Source organism: Esox lucius, chromosome 13, assembly GCF_011004845.1.
Source record: "Esox lucius isolate fEsoLuc1 chromosome 13, fEsoLuc1.pri, whole genome shotgun sequence".
Taxonomy (NCBI): Eukaryota; Metazoa; Chordata; class Actinopteri; order Esociformes; family Esocidae; genus Esox; species Esox lucius.
The window spans coordinates 36606980-36629561 of NC_047581.1; the positions used below are offsets into that span (position 1 = coordinate 36606980).

Sequence of the window (22582 nt, forward strand, 5' to 3'; positions counted from 1 at the left end):
GGGTGTCATGTGCGTGATCCTGAAAAGTGAGAGTGAACATCTGCCTCGGGTTATTCCCGCGCGCTGACTTCACATTTTTATTTACTATGGGGTGATGTGGGGAAAAAATCAAAAAGCAGATTACATGCCTCAATCATTGATAGCTGAGAAAAACGCAACTGTATTTTTGAATCGTTATCCCTGGGAAAAGGGAGCTTTACTACGAAATAATATGGATAATTTGGTGACCCGTTTTTCAAGATGTCAATTTCAAGGCTGGATGAAGGTTATAGGTAAGCAACCCACGGGGATAGCAACTATACTACCTAGATATAACTGATGAAATTAGAAGTAACTACTAATTACTTCGGCAGCTGTGCAATTACTAAAATAGCTAGCTAGAACGTTAGCAAAGACCTGTTGACATGCGTGATAAAATGCCATAAAGTGGTAGCAACCAGTTTAGTGCGCATGGCGACTGGTGAGATTGACAAATATAATCTGTAGCTAATTGTTTTATTTTCTTCGTTGGCAAGCAATTTATGCAACCATACTTCAGGTTACAACCTTGTAATTTCTTTCTATCAGAAACAACCACTCATCCTTATATATCACCAATCAGATATGGGCAAACACTGACCGAAAACCCTGGCGTGTCATTAGGTTAATGTGAAATTCGTATTATTATTTTTTAATCAAACAGCACCATTTCTACTTGTACGTTAGTGGACAACAATAATGGTGGACATTTGAACCCTGGTAGTAACCTTAATCTGCCAGAAAGTGGGGATTACTGAAAGCACATCATTCGCCTGCAATAGCAGGAACTCCTGGCAGGCTACAAGTGCTGCGTAGCATAACAACAATTTATGTTGAGTTGTCGGTACAAATCCGCGGTCGTGGTTCCAGTAAATGTGTTCTTGAGTCACCTGACTTTTTGTGCCACAAGAACAAGCTGGAGCAAGGTGGAGGGGTTGAAAGATCCCCTTAATTTCACAATGTTATTGTAATGTGGGAAAAAGTCAATGAATGCGTTGATTGTTACCTTTGCATAAGCTTGTGTGGGTCACATCACTTTACAATCTGAGATGCTGGGATGTTTTTCATGTATACTTGGCTCATCCTTTCTAAGGATATGCTAAATACATACAGGTAATGGCTTTCAAGTGGGATCCACACACTGTCTTAGTTTGTCAATAAACGTTTTGCAGATATGAAGAGCTCATCAACTAACTGGATATCCTGCGGCCAGCCTTTCACTGAACCCGCCATATGGAAGCATAAATTCTGCATCGTTTCTGACTGTCAGCTACTCATACTGAACAAACAAGAGGTATTGAATTCTTTCCAAATAATGTAGTGAGGCCATTAACGTAATTGGAAATCATTGGAATGCGGTCTTCCCCACATTTCCCAACTAGTATCTATTCATTTTAAATGTGACACAAAAGGATAAGAGGATATTTTTGAGTTTAACACAATGTCCTACTGGCATCCGTGTTCATCCCAACCCTTCCATATTGGAGAGGTGTGGGGATGAGCCACCACGGTAAATGTATGGGTATCAGTTAGTGTAACTGACTTGCTCAGTGAAGGAAACCACAGCTTTTATTTTCTCACCTTGCCACATTCAATATAGCAACGTTTGAGTTACTGGTCAGATGGTCAGAACCACTAGGTCGCCGACAAATTTTAGGCATATGAAAGCCAAAAGTTACTCCACTGGGCTTGCAGAAGTGTGTTTCGTATTATGACAAGACCTGCAGCTGTTCTCTCTACGTCGCGCTCTGCTTGCTCCTCAGATTCACCCGCTGCTGCTGCAGGAGCGCCGCGCGGAGTCAATCACTGTGTGGTTACTGCGTCACACCCTAACGGTGCCCACGGACAGCCACGCCCCCGTAGATCACTCCGACAACGGTGAGTAAAAAAAAAACACCTACTACTGACCAACCAGACCCGCACACGTTACTACACAGTGCGGTGGCATCGGACAGCCCCGTGCGTGGTCTTTTAACTCGTGAATTTTACCACGCAAATGCTAAATCTGCAGCAGTCGGATGCATTGTTAAACTATGTAAGAAGTTTTTTTGTTTTTTTTGGACCGTTGTTTACATATGAGCAATTACTGGAACCCGTTTCTCCCGGTTTCTTCTCGCTAATGTGGCCGGAGCAGTTAAACCGCGGAGACACGTAATGTGTTATTTGGCTTGCAAAGCAGAGCAGCTCAGTGATACTGTCATTTCCCCATGTCCCTTTAAGTCATTTTCCAGACGGTGGCAGCATGTTGCTGAGTCCGGGAAACTCAGCCATAGATCTTACGACGTCTCTGACTGAATGTCAGTGAAGCTGGCTCGCGGGACCGCTGTCCTGCCTTACCACTGACTCGAGGTTTCAGTCAGAACTTCAGACATTTTCTTCTTATTTACTTTCCCAAAATGCCCAGAGGCAAGAAACCAGTTTCAGCCGCAGTTCGTTTTTGGGGATGATGGTGGGAGAGGCTGGAATCCTAATTAGGATAACTGTAACAAATGATTTATATATGCAAATGGCCCACAGCAAAGGCAAAAAGGAGATTATGTATTATAATATAACAATAGCATACCTTGAGATCATGTAATGGCTAAATTCATTTGTGGGAAAACTTGGGGAAACGTTTCCTAAATTTAAACACATTAAGTAAATAATTCCTGGTGATTTTACAGTGTCGGTTTAGCTAAATAACTGTATATGTTATTTATATATTGAAGCAGCAAAACAAGTCTCTTGTGGGTCCGTTTTGGCCTGTTGGCCGCCAGTGGCTGACCCCTCATGACACGCAGTATTACTGGCTAACCATGAACCACAGAACTCAAATCCACTGCTGATCTCGTGTAATCCATCAACTAGTGCTCGTTTCTGCTCAGTAGTGCCACAGTAGCCAGGCGCCTTGCATCCCCACGTGTTTGTACAGAGGAGGAGGTTGAGGACCACGGGGCAGGATCTCCGAGAGGGTTGTGAAGTGGGTGGGATTCTGAACTCCCCGTTTAGTTTAGTGACCTTATGACGAGCTGGGAAAGAATGGGGGGGGGAACAAATGCGCTGTGCCTTTAAGAGTCGAGCAGCGAGAGCTGGCAGTGGGGCCCTGAGTTGAGCTCAAACCAGTCATAGCCCTGGAACGGCTGCCAGATGTAACACAGCAGCAACCAGAAACACAGCACAGCAAAGCACAGCTTGCCCCCGCACAACCAGGCAGCGCCACTCGCTTTGCCGAGGAGGGAGACGAGGTTACGGTTACGGCGCCTCAATCAGTTGGACATCCTCAGGCACAGGCAGAGAAGAGCATGCCTATTTCAGTGTTTTGAAGTTATGGAGTTGGAAAACACGGCTGAACCGGAGAGCTACAATGGTAAGGAGGACTTGTTCATGAAGCAGACCAACTGTTGAAGCCTGCTCCTGTACCCGTGGCGACAGGAGCAAGACTGGCGGTAGTTTTCTTTGTCCTTAACTCTTTCTCTCAGGTCCATAGTTTGAGTTGATGCAGAAGGCTGGTTGAATTCCAATGGATCAAATGTATTGTTGAGATAGACTGAGTGGGTCCTGGGGTGCTCTGTGTTCAGTAGACAGTTAACTAGGAATGACCTAGCCACTAGAAAGCCACTTGTTATAACTTTCTGTTTGTAGAGATTGTCTTGGTAAGATGTGATAGGACATTAATGCTTTTGCTTGCAAGAATGTCTGCAACAAATGATTAACTGATTATTCTTTTTTGCTTAGAATAAATTCAAACAGTATTTGCATTAACTGGATTTCCAAAATACTGTCTTGAAGGAAAAGCATATATTTGAGGATTTGAATGAGTTGATCTAATTAAGAAGTTGAGAAAACAGAGGAATGCAATTGATTTAAATGCTTGTACTTTAACATTCCTGAGAAAAACGACTGTTTAGGATACATTCTCCTTTGTATCATATAGCCTAGTGATCTACTTGGGAGTGCTTTAGCTTCAACATGAGTTCATGTTAGAATGTTTCCAGAGCCACAATTGGCTGACTTGACTAATTCAGTTTTATCAGCCGGGCTGTGTGCCACTTTTAGATTTGTCACAAGAATACCATACCAAAACCACTTTCGTTTCCTTAAAATAAATACATTCCTGGCCAGTTTCATTAAAACTTCAGTCTCTAGTATCAACACACTCCGGTGTGGTCAGGAAATAGCCATCCACCCTGGTGTTGGTACTCAGCATGGCCCAACATCCTCCCGATGCAGCAGTCCAGAACCTCCTCTGTTCATGACTGCAAGACAGGTTTTATTCAGGCCGGCCTGCCAGTCTCTTCTGTATGAAATACTTTTAAGAAATTTAAAGGAAGACATGGATTAATTTGGCAGTTTAAAATTCTCCTTGGTTAACGGCGAATGCATATTCTAGCATTTCTAGCTTTAACTGTGAATAACAGTAAATATGAACAGTAAACTCCACATACAATGTTTTGTCATCACTGTACTGTTTTGCTGACTCTGTTTAAGTTTACATGTTCCATACATTCATTCCATACATGTAGTAGGCCTTGTGCAGCTTGTGCGAGGGATGACCATAATCTGCCCTTTCTAACTGGACATAATCTGCTTTAGCACGAAAATAGAAGCAACATTTTCTTATTATGTTTCCCTGATAGATTAACAATGGCCAATGATGGCCAGTGGTGGCAAATGGCCAATGATGGATCTGTTTTGAGAGAGGATTTTTATTCTACACTCAAATGTACTGGTGTTATTCTGCAAAGACCGTGTTTACAGTGACACCGGTCTTTTGTCTATATTGGTCCACATTTTTCCAACAGAGTTAGCATACGGCTAAGTGTGAAGCCTTGTAAAGAGAGTTAGTGTTATTATTAATAATGGATGGATGTTTTTTGAATTCATCCACATTTAATCATGTGGCCTTTACAAAGTAAAATCAATATTTTATCATTACAGTCATTTTTTTTCCAAAATAGTGTTTAATAAACCCTTAGTTTTAGGGGATGTGATATACCCTAATTCAATCGCATAAACCTCAAGGTTTTCAGGACTGTAAGTCACATTTTACTGGCTTTTTGTGAGTAATTCCTATTGGAATACAGCCAGAGTGAGAATGTCCAACAATTAAAAATGTTATTCACCTGAAACCTACATTGATCAATGAACAACCGGTTTTGAGAGACAAAGAAATGATACTATTTAATTGTATTTTGGTAATGGATCTATTAAGTCCGAATGATTAGTAACAAGTAGTTACTATATTTGGGTAGCATAACATTTATTGAGAAGTTAAAACAAACATTTAAAATGTTTCAATCTGCACTACTTATTAACACCAACACTTGGTAATGCTTGTCATTTAGTTACAAACATTTTAATATTCATTGCCAACATAAAACTACTGTTCATTGCCAACACAGAACCAAACTACTGTCAGCCGATTGACAACACAATCAAAGAATTAACATGGCATCTTACAAAAAATCTCCCATGTTATTTATTTATTTTGTTTGACCAAGTAAGCATGAAAGCACTGTTTTGCTCAGTGTGAATCGCCTCCCCGGATCTGAAATTATTCTGGTGTACTGGATACATGTGTAATTACATATCTGCCTTATTTTTGTGCAAAAAATAAAAAAATTACTCTAGCCTGTGTTAAGTCTCTTTGCCCTCAAAAAGATGGTACATCTTGTTCATCCCTTTTGAGAAAAATAAATTGTATCTGAGCAACCTCTGAAATACGGTGTGAAAAAAGCTGAGGATTGTAGATGACATTTTAATGGGTCCCAGTCCATTCTGGTGCTCTTAAAAAGCTTGCCTATGAATTTAATGGGAGGACTGACAGAACAATTGTGCAGTTATTTTCGACTCAACTACTTCGAACTGTGTAGTTGCATTACTTATTTAGCATTAAACAGAGAGACATTGAAGGTCATTTTTTCCTTAGTGTACTGTATGTCCTCACAATTGATTTACATAACATTACGTAATATTTAGGAGATTTTCTAAAACAGGTATAAAGTGGGTGTTAACAGTGGATTTTAACGCTTTGTAATGGGTATATTTAGTATATTGTTTTTGGAGGACATTCATAGAGACAACAGTTTGAGGCCTGCTCAGGTGGAAAGCAGAGTATTAGGCCCAATTCATTTTTACAGGAGATAGTTTTACTACCTACAGAGTGAGTTGAGTTATACCTTTAGCACTCAGTTGAGTTATACCTTTAGCACTCAGTTGAGTTATACCTTTAGCACTCAGTTGAGTTCTACCTTTTTGAAAGCTTAAAGTTATGATCATAAATTTGTATACCCTGGTAGAAATTGGGACATTTTTGAAAATATGACTGATCATGCAAAATACTGTCTTTTATTTAAGGATAGGGATCACATGAAGCCATTTATTACCACATAGTTGTTTGGGTCATGAATCATAATGATAACAGAAATCGCCCAAATGTCCTTGATCAAAAGTTTACATACCCTTGAATGTTTGGCCTTGTTACAGACACACAAAGTGTCGTTTTTGTACTACACTGCAAAGACACAAACAGTCGTTTTTGTACTACACCGCACAGACACAAACAGTCGTTTTTGTACTACACTGCACAGACACAAACAGTCGTTTTTGTACTACACTGCACAGACACAGTCGTTTTTTTACTACACTGCACTGACACAGTCGTTTTTGTACTACACTGCACAGACACAAACAGTCGTTTTTGTACTACACTGCACAGACACAGTCGTTTTTTTACTACACTGCACAGACACAGTCGTTTTTGTACTACACTGCACAGACACAGTCGTTTTTGTACTACACTGCACAGACACAGTCGTTTTTGTACTACACTGTACAGACACAGTCGTTTTTGTACTACACCGCACAGACACAAACAGTCGTTTTTGTTCTACACTGCACAGACACAGTCGTTTTTGTACTACACCGCACAGACACAAACAGTCGTTTTTGTACTACACTGCACTGTAGCTGTTTCCATGTAATTTACTGTAGGTGGAAATATTTTTATCTTCATCCTTTGGCATCTTTGAATCCAGTAACATGGCTAAGCCGTCATTGCTCCTGCGTTCCGCTCCTGAGGTTTTACTGTTAATGTAGGTATGATGATAAAACAAATACTGCCTTGGTTTTGCCTTTGGAACTTCAGCTCACCTTGAGAGCTGTGTAGTGATTAGAACATTTCATATTTCTATGTTTTCGATAGTGACACAGCTCTTTGTATTCAGCCACATTTCATGGTGGAGTCACTGATGTTCTGGTCAGGTTTGACAAAATCTTGTTTTTGATGTGAAATGTTTGACAGGTTAGCTGTGTTTCTTTAGACGCCACCGTTACTGTAGATCTCATGGTTCACCATCGACGTAAACATTTAGAAGAGCGTGAGCTGGTGACATTTGAGGTCCGAATTCTTATGTAGAGGATCTTGGCTCAGCTGGTGGTCATATGACAGGGCAGTTTGCTGACCTCTCATGCTGCACACAAGTGTCTTTGTCTGGGAAGGAGCAGCTGTATAATCCCCACGCCCAGTCATCTTTATTGTCTCTATAGACCTCCACTCAGGAACTTCTGTCTCACAGCTGGTCAGGCCAATAGGTACACTGGCGTACACCACCCAATGAGAGGCAGTTATAGTTATATTAATATATTAATTTATATTAATTTAGCGGTGTAGACTGTAGACTGTTGGCCAGAGATGCGAGGAGAGTTCATTTTTTAATCAAGCAGTAGCCATTTCCATCTCCAACATGCAGTTTAATGGGATTTGTTCTCGTCACAAGACCCAGGGCCAAAAGTCTAGGCCATGTGTAAGCCGAAGAGGTTGTGCAATATGCTTGCATTCTGGGTGGTTGCGGTTGGTTGGTGTCCCTCTGCTTGATGCTTGTCAAAGTGGGTGGATTGTCTTCCTGCCTGTTGGGCCCTGCCCGGGGTTCCCCTCAGATTGGACCTGTGTCACTGGACCCCCCTGCCTCAGCCCCAAGGTTTTATGCTGCTATATTATTGTGCCAGGGGAATAGTGTCTGTTCACCTTCTCCTTTGTAAATCCCTTGTAAATCTAAGGAATGTACTCTGTACATTTTCTTTGTGTCCTGTTCTGTTAAAATTAGGCCGATATGAACCTTTGGACCAGACATCAGGACTACCAGGCCCCAAAGACTCGTAGTCGTCCCTGTCCAAATTCCTCCTGGTTGTGATGCAGATGAAGTAGCTGATGATACCTGATGATTTTGGCTCGAATTCCGCTCCTCTCCCAGTCCTTGTCCATCTGGTCATGCTGCTGACTTGGATTATGTTTTACAGACTCTGGACACAGCCTACATGCATATATTAATTATAACAATTCGTACTCTTAAAATGTTCACCCGGGACAGCCAGAAGAGGACTGGCCACCCTTCAGAGCCTGGTTCCTCTATAGGTGTCCTCCTTTCAACCCTATTAGGTTTTTTTTCCTAGCCACTGTGCATCAACCCTGTTTGTTGCTTGCTCATTGGGGTTTCAGTCTGTGTTTTGTAAAAGTACTTTGTGACAACTGCTGATGATAACAGGGCTTAATAAAATACATTTGATTGATTGATTGATTCTAATACAGATTCTAGTCCATTGTGCTGTTTGCAGTCAATATAATTACAGTTTAAGTTGCAAGTATTCAACTAGCAGTTAAAAAGTACATACTATAGCATATGCACCTCAGACTCAACTCTGGACCTAGTGGAACTCTGTTTTTCATTGTGGCCCTCTAAACAGACCTTGGATACCAGGTGAGTGCAATTAGTGATGGGGTAGAACAGAAAACCAGGACCTCATTGGTTAAGAGTTGACTACCCCTGGAATAGACTGTCAAACATTGTCCCGGTAGAATCCTTTTAGGTCTTCATAGAACCCTGTTTGATTCCATGGAGAACCCATTCCACAGAGGATTCTAAATGGAACCCAAAAGTGTTCTGTCTGTAACAGAAAAGAGACCGCTAAATAACCCTTTGGAACCATTTTTTTTAAGAGAGTGGTGAGAACAGTGCTAACTGTTTTTTGGGCCAAACAGCACCCTTGTTCAATGGAGCAGCGGGCTGCCATGGCAGAGACAAATCACTGGATAAAAATACCTCAGAAAACAAGGCCATATTTTCATCCTCACGTATTTACAAAGGAACATTTTTACTGTACATGAGTTAGAATTGATGGTGTTTTTTCAAATTTCAAAGCATTTTAAAGCCGGGCTTGTGAAGTCTGCCCTCTCACTTCTGACTGGTATTGACTGGTAGAAAGAGTTTTCTACAAGTTCAAGCCCGGCTTAGGCCTTTTATAACGTCAGTTCTTTTACTCTGCCCTCTGATTGGCTTCTCTAACCCAGGAATGTATCTCTTTACAGTGCTTGTTACCCTGGATGCCACACAGAGAGTGGGAGAGTGTGGCTGTATCCAAGTACTCAGACAGCTCCTGAACAGAAGAATGCTGCATCTCTATTCTTTTCTTGACTCTTGAAAGAGGGAGGGACAGACCTCAGTGGGTGATGTGACATACTCTCCTTTAGTTAAAATGTCTGGGGCAGTGTGGATAACTCCAACTCTGTGTGGATTTCAGAGGAAATTATGAAAGCGCCTTTCTCTTGAGTCAGGATATATTCTGGAAATTTCCCCCATCAAAAGCAGCCTTTCCAGGTGTGATCTTTTGCTGATGTTTCCAAACCAGGAGAGAGTGGTTTTCCAAGAAATACCACAGGTATTGTGCATTTCACCCATCGGTGTCAAGGGTCAGCAACACAATGATTTATGCGTTCGCTCTAGGTGTGGAAATCATGACAGCAATTAAAGCAAGGTAGCTCTTCGATTATGTTGCGACTTCATACCACAAAAAGGTTTGTGTGTTAAAGTCGGCAAGCACTCCGTGTGAATGTCCGTTTTCTAATCCTCCGTCAGGAGTGAATTTCCAATAATGAAAAAAGAGATGGGACAGGGTTATATGAGACGGAAACTACAGTGAAACCATCTACAACGTGTTTCTGTTGTCTTTGGGCAATGTCAGTCATGTGTGGACTCAGGAAGACATGTTCAGACCTGGTTTGTTGCTGTGTGACATGCCATCATATATAGTGACGGTCTGGGGTTCAGACACTTCTCGTTAATGTGCACTGTGGTCACACTCCAGTACCAGTTGAAAACCACTGGATTAGGAAGTAAAGAGAAACAGGGCCTTATTATCCTCCCATTCAGGCATTTTATCTGTAGACTTTTCCAGAATTTTTGCCAGAGGGAGACCCTTCCTTCCATTTCAATAGCTTGCTCACTCCTAGAACGGTGTCTGTGCTTCTGAGCAGAGGTCAATATACAGTATGTGGCTTGGATCAATCTTTTACTAGGGTTGCAAATTCTTTTTCAAAACCTTTCCGGTACTCTGGAACTTAGTGAAACGTTTCTGAAAATGTGGCCGGTATAATCTTTTCACATAGCCTCACGGCGTGCTTGTGATAAGATTGTGAAACCACTCAATTGTGACTAGCTATTTCTTAATCCTGTAACAGGACCATCTAAAACAGTAACAAAACCATGATTTTCTTTTATGTGTGGACCATGGAAACGACGGACCATCTGTTGTTATCTTGAAATAATGACTGACCTGTGACTAGGCTTTTCCACAGGAACATTATTAGAATATAGCTAATAGTTAGTGCTTATAGTTAATGCAGGGTATCATGATGGATTGCATGCCTGATTCTGTCTAGCTCCGACTGCTGTAGATGCTGCCTCTGTGGGTGTTTTTGGCTGCTTCTGGTGTGTGCATCAATAGGTGACAGGCTCAATGGGACTCCTGGCGAAGGGAGACCTCTGCTTTTTCGATGGTTTGACATATTGTTTGACACGTCAGATTTTCTTTTTTGTTTGTTAGTTGTTTTGGCACGAAAGAAAAGGAATTATATCCGACGGAGACAACATTAGACCTTGAGTTAGCGCTAAAGCTTCCGGAAAGTTTTTGTTGGCCAGAAGTGGCAGGAATTATAAGCTTATTGCAGGTGTTTAGAATAATCCTTTGTCAAGTAGTTATCTTAATATAATTACAAATATAATTAGAATAATTATCAGAAGTTTAGAACAGTGCCCCAAACATAGCAAGGAGTTTTAGATATTTTTATTTTATTTACTTTGGTCCAAGAAGCTGTCTGTCTCGACACCTTGAAAAAACAGGCCAGCATGTTGTAGCCTTGCAAGTCAAAGAGGCAGACAGAATGGACTTCAGGCAAACCCCACAGTTGAGAACAACCTTTTTGTAAAGCTAAATTATAGTTTGCTCACTTGGTAAAGGCACTTGCAAGACCAGGTTATGGGTGTGATTCCAACCAGGAAGCATTACAATGTACAGTATTCACTCACTCACTCACTCAGTTCTGCATTGCTCTGGATAATAGAGCCTGCTAAATGGCTCAAATGTAACAATTTCTTCCCCCAAATCTGCCATTTTCATGATGTAAGCAGCCTTAATACAAAATTACATACATTGGGAATTTGACTGTAGGCTATGTTCGGCTTTGCAGTATATCTATAGCTTTGATGACTTGCAGGCTAATACAGTGGCCATACTACCACTGAAAGGATGAGAATGGCATGTAGACTGAAGTAGGTCACCCTGATCTATTCCCTGTTCCTAAGATATTATTTTTATGCTGCATGGTGTGAAACCAATGCAGCTTTAAACCGCGACAGCTATTGGAACACGGCTGATTTGAAAGAACTCCCGAGATTCGTGTTGTTTTTGGAGGCGCAGAGCTGTGAAGCATTCAGAGCCCCACGGGCTACTCTATTCACAGAGAAAGCTCTCACGGCGGCGGCGGGTGGGCGCAGGCAGGACAAAACAACACTACATGTAGGCCTTCTGGAGCAGACCCATAGAGAAGGAAAGAGGACCCAGCCCATGCATGTTTGCCGTTAGCGGCGTCTGTCGGGGCATATGGACTGCACCTTTAAAGCATGCATTGGTGGCGTCCAACTTACAAGGTTTGGTATTGTTGTCAGTGATTGATCTGTCGATTACTACTGTAATTAATCTAGTATCTGCGGTTTATCTGCGGCGTGGTTAATGAACCAGTAAACTGTAGAGGACACACGTAGTAGGGAATGCTAACATCACTGCAGGCAGCTTTAATTGAAGTACCCAAACAACATCACTGTTAAAACAGATACATTGAATGGGAATGCATTTTCATCAAAGTTTCTGTTGAGGAGATCCTTCAGAAAGAATGCTTTTGGTGATTTGGCGTGGCTTGACTAGCCAACTTCCATGTGCCCAAATAGACCAAATAGCCTAATCATGCGTTCAAGATGAACATGCTTCAAAACACAACTCGCACCACGCAGCCAAACTAAAACAAACTCTCTGAAAAGCCCTCCTTTTTGCACTAGTGTAACCACAGACATCCACATCGACTAATCGACTAGAGCAATAAGTTGTCTGTCTATCAATGTCCATGGTAAAAAGTGTTTTGGCCACTAGAAGCTTCTAACCTTCTCTATGAGCTGGCTGGTCTGGTAAAGAGGATATTTTTCACACAAGGTCAAACAGAGATAACTGTTGTAGAGATGCAGGTGCCTGGCACAATGCACTGTTGGGGTTACTTGCTCTGCTCACAGGCAGAACAATGGATTTCTTTCACCATGCCAGATCTGGATTTGAACTAGGAACTGTTTGGTTGCGGGTCAGATGCTCTAACCATTGGGTCACCTGCTGTCCTGAGTAATGGTGCGTGTCGTGAAGTTCTGAGGGCGAAAAAACTAAAGGTGCCACGTGTCTTCTAAAATGTTTCCAGCATAGCGGAGATGTTTCAGGGACTTGAGGTTATCGGAGCATTCTTTCTGTCACGCATGTTCTGGAGGTGGCATCTGCTGAATGTGGATTCTTAGCATTCGTGTCTCCTAAGGACCTCCAATGGTTGAAGACACAGCCTGCTGACATTCCCGGGGATGTCCCAGCCATATATATGGGTTTGCAGTGTGGTCAGCGGAGCCTGGCAATGCAGGGCTGGGGTTGAAAGCGGTTGTATCTCGGTGCTGTGTACAGGGCTGTTGGCTTTTTCATCAGTGCTGGGAATTGCCAGGAACCTGTACATTCTTAGGTGGCATTTTCTATCCTCAAACCTCGCAATTCTTTAAGTATTGCAATTTGGTGTACCCAACATTTCTCAGCATGTCAGCTGTAGGCAGACAGACATGGGAAAAGTTGTTTTGATCAGTTTTGAACGTAGAAGTCCAGCAACGGCATTGAGTGTTTAAAAAAAAACTAGTTTTAAAGGAAAAACACTTGAGTTTTGATACGGATAAAGCAAGCTAGTACAAAAACATTAGATAATTCTCAATGCCAGACAGTGAATTCCATTTTATTACATTTTTTCTCCGAGTGGGAACTTTCCACCTCACCAATGCGTCATTATCGGACCTACCATTGCAAAAGTCGACGTGTAGACAAAGTTCTGTCTAAGTTGTTTCTGACTTAGAGTATCTGGGGTGAGACTGGGTCAGCCCAAACTTTTCCAGATTTTTCTTCTTCCATTTAAGATCTGTGTACCGAGGCTTGTGGGACATAAGTGGATGTGGACGCTGACAAACCAGCATACCAGGGTGTTTTATAAACCCTGGCCTTTTGCTGACTCAAACACATTGACGGCTGTATTTTAAATCACTGAGGAAAGTAAACAAGCCGCTTGATTGAAGTTATATAATGTTTTTGGTACTATGACAATTTTGGCAACTGACATTGTTAAGGGATTTGTGTGGGAGTAAATTAATAAATACTGAAAGGCTCTTAATAAACTGCTAAATTAAATTTGTTAGAAGTTCAGTTTAAACAGAATTTTCAATTAAATGTTGATGTGAATATAAACAAAATGCACAGAGATGAAATGATAGTGTTTTTTTTTTCCTCCTCTATTTTGATGTTTTAATTAGAATCTGGCATTTGATTTTGTAGAATCCGCGACAAAAAAACAAAACAATGTCAACATATTCAGCAAAATCGATTTTGACTTTGAGGCAGCAGTCCTAAAGCAGGAAAAATAACGTCACACCTCTTCACAGTCCAGTGCCAGTCTGTCCGTGTCAATGATCACTGTGTTGATTAGATGTAGTGTTGATCTACAGCGCCCCATGGGTCCTGTTCATCAGAGCACACTGGAATAAATAGGTGGTTTTCTTTGGCAAGTCCAGGTGTAGCTGTAGTCTCATGTGTGAGGCTCCTGGTACAGCATGCTATATCATTTTTGCATTTTAGGAATGTCACTTATACCAGTCACATGTGACATGCATTTTGCGGATATTGTTTGAAACCTAGGTCCTAGCCTGATTTCTCTGCAAGCCTAAAAAGTCTAATAGAATTATAACGGAAAGTAAGTTGTGATTCTACCAGAAAAAGGTGCCACACTTTAAATTTAATGTGGGTGATTGTTAAAATGTATAGCTACAACAATCAAAAGACTCGTAGGTGTTTCGTGATGTTCGTTTCAGTCTGTTCTATTTTCTGTTTGTCTAATGTTTTCAATAGCTAAATGAGCACGGTTTTAGTTCAAAACAATGCACGGCTGTAGAGCTGGACATTAGGCAGTCCATCAGCTGCAGGTCTTCTGCCATATGCATCTGATGTCATTCCCAGAGCCGTGAGACAGCTACATGTGTTCTCATGAGAGCCCCGCTGTGAGGAAGCAGACCATGTCCCGCTCTAAGCTCGGCACAGAGCATAAGAGGATGTTCAGGATCCCCTGTCATTAGGGTCTTTCTCAGGGACTTTTTCAAATCACAATGATCTCGCATGATTCAGTAGATGTCCTTTGTGGATGTTTTAATAAAAACCTGAATGATATAGCCTAATACAATAAAGGGACGCTGAATGGCTCACCAATGGCAAAGGCTTTTCCCCTGGTGTGAAACCCTCCAAATCTAGGCCAATCGGCCACGCCACCAGCATGGTAATCACAATACCATGTAGCACTGGGATGATTGACTTAATCTCTAAATCTAGCGTATAACATCCAGAATCCGGTGGATTTCAATGCTTACATTTTCCATTTTCAATGCTCACAGATGCTCAGAGTATGTGCAGCGTATCGCAGGGTTGTCAGGTTGACGGTGCAGAAAAGGGTGTCCATCCTCTTACGATGCTTAGCCGTCAGGCACAGAAGCCTGAGGGTCTGGTCACTAAGCTGTCGGTGAGCATGTGCATGGAACCGAGAGGCTGCTCAGTGGCCGATGGGACTTTCTGAGGTAAACTGGTCTGCTGTGTGAGTAATGCAGCACCACGTTGTTGGAATGTTTCAGTTCTACTTACAGGCATCAGACACGTGTGCCTGCAATGCTTAGTTCCCCTTTTAATTTCTTATTAATTCGTCATCAGTCACCTCGGTGTCATTGAATGTCTCTGTGTGAAAAGAGGGGTTTATCTTCAGATTATTTCCTAAGGATGTTTTCCTGTTATGATACTAGAAGCTGAAGCTTCTTGAGGTTGCTAAATGCAAAAAAAAAAAGTATGTCCTCGGGAGACCTCCAAATAACGTTTCTGCCCACGTTTACAATGTGTTGTAAAATCTGTGGTTTGCGTCGCATATAAGGAACCCATAGAGTAGGTTCTGTTTGCTCCTAACAGAAAATCGGAAGGCGAAACCGAACATCTGTGCTTGCATGCTGCCCAAAGGACATTAATTTGAACAATAAGAAAAAGGAAATCTGCATGCAGCATTGAGCAGGGTTCCGCGTTCGGCTACTGTTGGCCTTCCTGCACCGCGTCTGTCCCACCAAATGCTGCCGAGATGAAGATTTTCTTTTCTTTTCTTTTGAAAATCTTTATTTATAGAATCTAAATATAAATTGACTTGAAAGTTGTTCTTTTGGTGCTCTAGGAGGAGCATGTGAAGCATTTTTCATGGCAGAATTAATGATCCCCAATGGCAAATTATTTCCTTGTCAGGGATGGACCATTGTAGTGGTTTTTAAGGCTGTGTCAGATGGGATGAACGTTGGCAGCAAATGACACACAGAGGATTTTTCCTATCCACAGGTGATCCCATGTGGCCAAATTGAACAATTGTTTATAAATTAGCTACATTTCTAACCCTGAGCATGACTGCCAAAAATAATAAGGAATTTACTTGGATATACAACATAATATTGTTTGGCACAGTCAGTTAATATTATATTATTCTCTGCGTCTGATTTAAATGAATCCATGTGTAAAACCATGCCCACTTAAATGTTTATTGATCAATTGCGCTCATGTTCGTTTATAGTAGTTAGACTTAAATACAAATTTGCAAAACTGTGTCACATTGGGTGGGTATGGTGAGCTTGCAGAGTTGGCTACTTTAGATGCTTGTTAGAGCACCACCAATTGACATGCTATCACAGTGGCCCTGGGGCCTGTTCTGCCAGGCACGTTTGGGACCTTTTGCACAATTTAATCTCAGGAATGTGCAAAAAAAAACAGCAGAATCCTTGAATCCCTAATAATTACCAATGGTAACAAATACGATAGGGTTTCAGTGGTAAATCTTTTTTTTAAATATATTTATGATATCTGATCTGTAATAAATGTAGAGATTTACTTAGATCTTCTTTTGTGAAACTTTACTGTACATCTAACTGCTTGGTGCAATATTTGTAATATGACCAAGTACAGAAAAGTAGTAATGCTCTGCAGACTGCAGGGAGTCTGAACTGCAGGGAACTACTGAACATTGTTCTTAAAGAACAATGTCTGGGTGTCTGAGGAGCTGGAAAATAACCTGCCGAACACTTTTCTTTACATATAGAGATTTATATGTAGTTATGTTAAGTCTGTCATCTTGCCTCGAGGTGAAGGTTATTGAAGCCATTAAAAAAAGCCTTTGCTACAGTACAGAGACCAGGTTTACCATATTAGAAGGAGGATTGGAAAAACATTACCAATGATAGTGTCATTAATATTCACATCACAAATCTCCTTATTGTTCATATTCCCCAAATTCATGTTTATGATGCAATGATGATTCATCTGTTTTTGTTGTGTTGGCACATCCGATGATTAATCAGTCTTTGTTGTGTTGGCACATCCGATGATGAATCAGTCTTTGTTATGTTGGCACATCCTTTGATGAATCAGTCTTTGTTATGATGGCACATCAGGACAGCCTATTTTCTCTCCCTATCTCTAGTTTTATTAATGTTTAGGTTGCTGTGGTCCAGAGATTAAACAGACATGGTCTTCAACATCAGTCTATGATTCATTGGGTTACGTCTAATATACCCAGCAGCTTCTGCTGTGCTCAGCATGCTGGTGGTTCCTCGGTTCTCCATGCTGTGAAGCAGGCTGATGCCCTTCTGTGTAGTAACTACTGAGATGTAGACAAAGAGTAATACCAAGGTATATTTCAACAATTTAATAAGGCTAACTGAAAATGTGTCCAAAGTTGTAGCTTTGAGTTTAGTTCTTAGATTTGTTTTCTTATACATGAATGGTCTCTAGAGGTAATTTGGGAAGATTTTCAAGTTTCCTGTTTGGAAGATATAAAGCCAGTGGCTCTAATACTACTGTTAAAAGCATTTTGTTGATAACAACATGAATAACATCTGCCTCAGTAGCCAGTAAACAGACACAAGCTCTTCCGGTTTCCTGGCCAAAGTGTGCTCTTGCTCATTCTCTGTCAGTAACTGAGTAACATTTGACTGGTGGGAGTAAGCACCGGCCGAGTTAGTAACGGAGCACACACCTCTGAGAGCCTCGGATCAGGTAGCCGGATGTGCTTTCAGTAGCATTTCCCCCTTCCTCCAGACGAGGGCGCTGCATGGAAAGATTTGGGGCTAAGAGGCGCTGTTGATTACCAACCATAAAGCGCTTCATTTGATTCCTTTCAGCACCACTGTCTCCCTGGGCGGCAGGACAAAATTCACCACAGTAGAAATGTGGAGGTGTGACATTGTACTGGCCTATTGTGTGTACAGCCTCTCGCTGTGTAAGCTGTGGGTTGTTTTCCAGGAGCCCAGGGGACTATGGGTATTGTAGAGAGGATGTGGTGGAGCAGCGGATGGACTTATGGTTAAAGTTTTTATTTATAAGTCAGTGTCGCTTAAAGTGATCTTTTGTGGATCAGTGACATTCTTCACTGATCGCTTGGATCGGTATGTGGGAACTTGATATGTGAAATAATGCTTTTACGGATTGGGACGTGGATCTGCCCTCCATCTTTAAACCACACGCACAACACACGCAAACACAAACCAAATTGCCTCAAAACAGTTCTGGCCTCTGTGAGGTGTTGGTTCAGTGCTCCTTGGCCTTGAGTCTACGAGTCTCTTGAACTCTACTGGAGGGATGGAACAGCGTTCCTCCAAAAGACATTCCCTCATTTGGGGTTTTGATGATGGTGGTGGAGAGTGCCTTCTGACGCTTAGACCTTTTCCTCTTGCTTTCTGGATCCAAACTTGAGGTCCGCTGGGGCCTTCTCAGACGTTTTCTACATTCCACAGAGCATGATGGGAAGTTGATTGCTTAATTGTGTCATGCAGGACACCTGTATGGAAGCATCTCCATTTGTTTTGTTCCTCCTCTCAATTATTGTCACCAGTCTGCAGATAACGGAATAAACTCTAACCCAGTCCATAAGGTTTTGCAGGGTAGCCAGTTGACAGTTAAGTCATTGAGACAGAAGACATTGTTGTCCCTGAAGGGGATGTTAGGACAACAGAGAGTTGTACTGCTTTCACGTGGACACCTAGTTGACTTATTTTACTGCAGTGTAACATCGTAGGGCTACGGTCCTCTTTCCACTTGTTCCACTTTGTTTTGGTTTGTTTTCTCATGCTGAGTTGCGGTCGGTGTTCATCACACCATCTAACAAATGTTGTATCCGACCCGTGGCCACTGGTGTCTGGGCCAGAAGACATTTGGAGACAGTCATTTGGAAACACTGTGAAGAGTGTAGTGGAATTCATGCAGCCTTGGGGCGTCCAATCAAGGCTTCATAAAGAGTAGAGTCAGGCTACTTGCTGCATCCTCATGGTCAGAAATGAGTTATAGTAAAAGGGTTCGCCCTCGTATGCTTCCACTTCTCCATTAGGATATGCCCTTGGATTGGGTTTTAAGGCAGAGCTGAAGTCAATGAACGATACTGCGCGACCAGCATTACTGCGCCCCTCTTCACCTTGATGGCAAACTAGTAGGGATCCAGAGATTGTCGGACATCCGTAGGTTGTAGGTTCTGCACCGTGAATTCCTCCGAGGCCTTCATCGCTACTGATGTTCGTCTGACCTGTCTGAAGTCAGTTGTTCGTTACACAGCATGGTTTCTTGGAGAGTGTATTTCATTGGTCCTGTAGTGATAGTGGGTGTGCTCTAAGGACAAATATTTAAACAATTCTGAGGCTTAAAATGTGATGTAAAATCCCTTATTATTTACGGATGATTGTGCAGCTGTATGAGAACTAGTAATATTTCTTTGATGTTCCTTTGTATTTGGTTTGATTGGCACTCAGTCAACTGTATCTAGCCACACCTCTTAACACTTTATTAAGTTAATCAGCTTTGTTAATTTAAGTTTCAAACATTGTTTTCCTAGCAGAGCTTATGTTTGTTATCACTTTTTAAGTGTCCCGTCATTTCTGAGAGTCCAAGAGTTAAGATGTTCTGCTCCGTTTCCATGACTACCACAGCTTACTGATGAAGCATAAACTGTTAATGACATTCTGGACTGCCTTTGTTTCTTCATTGTTTCTGTTTTGGAATGTTCAGTTCTTTTCGTTAATTAAGTCTGTTCTTTGGTGAAGTCTTTAGTGTTAGGGTACTAGATCAGGTCCCCCATTCATTCATATAACAATTCTGTTATAATCTAATCTGATCCTAGATCAGGATGCCTGTTCTACTCTAATATTTTATTCTATTATTTGGTTTTTATTTTCAGACATTCATTGTGTTTTATTGGACAGGCAAGTCAGGAATGATTGTACACGGTTTTGGCTGAGACTCTGGGACTCAGATTCTCACTGCTTCTGTCTTAACCAACTCGCCTTCCTCTTCCACACCATTTGTACTGGGTTATATTCTTCTGAAATGCTTTATAAAAACAGGCATAGGGCATTGTATAATAGTTGAGATGCAGTAATAATATCATCAGTCGTTGATGATGAAGCCAGTTCTGTGTGGGTACAGACAGTGTCTAGCTCCTCCTGGGCATAGTCTGGGTTCACCGAGAGGTCTTCAGATTGAAAGGGAAAGAGAGGAAAATACAGAAAGTCACACTCCACTCCCCACTTACTATTTCCATTTCCTTCTGTAACATTATCAGTCAATCAAGTTCATTTGTAAATCTCTTTGTACATCAGCTGTTGTCACTAGTTCTAGCTGTTGTCACTACTTCTAGCTGTTGTCACTAGTTCTAGCTGTTGTCACTAGTTCTAGCCGTTGTCACTAGTTCTAGCCGTTGTCACTAGTTCTAGCTGTTGTCACTAGTTCTAGCCGTTGTCACTAGATCTAGCCGTTGTCACTAGTTCTAGCTGTTGTCACTAGTTCTAGCTGTTGTCACTAGTTCTAGCTGTTGTCACTAGTTCTAGTCGTTGTCACTAGTTCCCGTCATAATCTAGCATGATTACACCTTACAGTAGCTGGCAGGATGCCCATCCCAGCGAACTGCTCTGCGTCTTGTCACATTTCTTACTAAACTATGAAAAGCCAGAAAAAGGCCAGAGCCAGCAAGCTTGAAGGAAAGCACTCTTCTAGCTAACAACCACGATTAAACAAGAGACTGGGAAACTTCCCAGAATACTGATGCGTTTGTATGTTATCTGCATCCAGTGTGAAGGAGATTAGAGGTAGTTTTTACAGTCAGTGCCAGTTAGCGTTACAGCAATGAGTAGAAGCCTAGCAGTACTATAGAGAAAAGGCTTGATTGCCAAAATCTCAGACGGTCCTATTACCTTTTGTGTAACTTCCCTTGTGAAGTTCTGTGCGTATACCTTGACTCTGAACAGTTACAGGAACACACACTTCATAGATGTGTTTGTCAGGGATGACGGCACAGTGTTTTTGAGTTGACGCACCTGCTCTGATGTTATTAGTTCTGCTTCAAATTGTTCAATAAGGCAGGAAAGTACCAGCAAACCAAGACTCTATGTTGTTATCTTCATCAGAGAGGGACGCATGCCTGGGCTCTGTGTTTCCACCACCTACCTCTAAGCCTGCCTTGTGAGAAACACTGCTAACAACTTGATAGTAGCAGTGCTGCTGGAATCTTCCTCTGAATCACAATATATTTGTTTTTACGACTGACAAATGTCTGCCTTGTCATGGACTTTAATGAGGGTGCTTAGTTATGTCCTGGTATATGTACAGTGTGGCATAGTTCCTCCTGGTATGTTCAGGTGACTCCCGTCGTTTTTTACACTGTATACGCTCCCCCTGGGTCATGTCATTAGCCGGCATGGAATATCTTTCCATTGCTACGCTGATGACACGCAACTGTACATCAAAACCAACCCAACCCCGGCAACAGCTCTCTCCACACTTTCCATCTGCTTGGAGGAGATAGAGACATGGATGGCGGATAATTTTCTGCAACTAAACAGTTCAAAAACGGAAGCCATTCTTGTTGGCACTCCACACCAAACCCGGTCATCTACCATCACCAGCATCACCTTCTCTGGTCACGATATCCACCTCTCATCCTCAGTCACAAACCTCTGTGTTAGAATGGATCCCCATTTGACTTATGACGCCCATATTAAACATCTGTGCAAAACCTCCTTCTTTCATCTCAGGAACATTGCAAAACTCCGCCCTACACTTACTCTCCCAGATGCTGAGAAACTTGTCCATGCCTTTATCTCCTCCAGGTTGGACTACTGCAATTCACTCCTCATCGGGATCCCAAGCAAGAATATCCAGCCGTTGCAGTACGTTCAGAACTGTGCTGCTAGGACCCTGATGGGGGTGCGGAAGCACCACCACATCACTCCCATCCTTAAATCGCTTCACTGGCTTCCTGTCCAATACAGGATTGAATTAAAAGTTTCCCTTCTGTCCCATCAGTGTCTCTATGGCACTGCACCATTATACCTCAAACAAATCATCACTCCCCTTTCTGCCTCACGCCATCTCCGCTCTGGACAGGCTAACCTCCTACAGCCTCTGAGGACAAGGCTGCGAACAATGGGTGACCGTGCCTTCTGCTCAGTTGCACCAGCTCTGTGGAATGCTCTTCCTGCTCATCTAAGGGCCCCACAGACTGTGGACTCTTTTAAAAAGGGCCTGAAAACCCATCTTTTTAGAAAAGCCTTTTTTGTTTAATTGTGTTATTTTAATGTCGCTGTTCTATGCTTTTAGGCTAGTGCATTGTAGCACTTTGAGGTCATTTAATTGATATAAAGTGCATTATAAATAAAATTTATTATTATTATTATTCCTCCCAGTCCTTGGGGAAAGAGTCCCACTCATGTAAAGAAGTTGCCATCGGAATCATCAGTTTAAACAAATTGTACTCCCCACCTGTTCTTGAAGAAAGCTAAGTGATTTGGCTGAAAACCAAAGTAACCACTGCAATTCTTATAGCCATGAAGGCAAGGACTGACCATCCATGACACCAAAGGTATAGCAC

General features: G+C 41.9%; 1 protein-coding gene across 2 annotated transcripts in view; it reads left to right on the forward strand.

The window, feature by feature from the left end:
- dab2ipa (DAB2 interacting protein a) overlaps positions 1-22582 on the forward strand; it is an 81448-nt gene continuing 58866 nt past the window's right edge. The window contains exons 1-3 of one of the 2 annotated variants that reach the window (XM_034296483.1): positions 1-272; positions 1191-1312; positions 1782-1896. In XM_034296483.1, coding sequence (XP_034152374.1) covers positions 95-272; positions 1191-1312; positions 1782-1896 — 415 coding nt within the window. In that variant the 5' untranslated portion in view covers positions 1-94. Of the gene's footprint in view, positions 273-1190; positions 1313-1781; positions 1897-2268; positions 3365-22582 lie in introns of those variants that run through there. The other variant, XM_020052852.3, reaches the window with a different exon arrangement.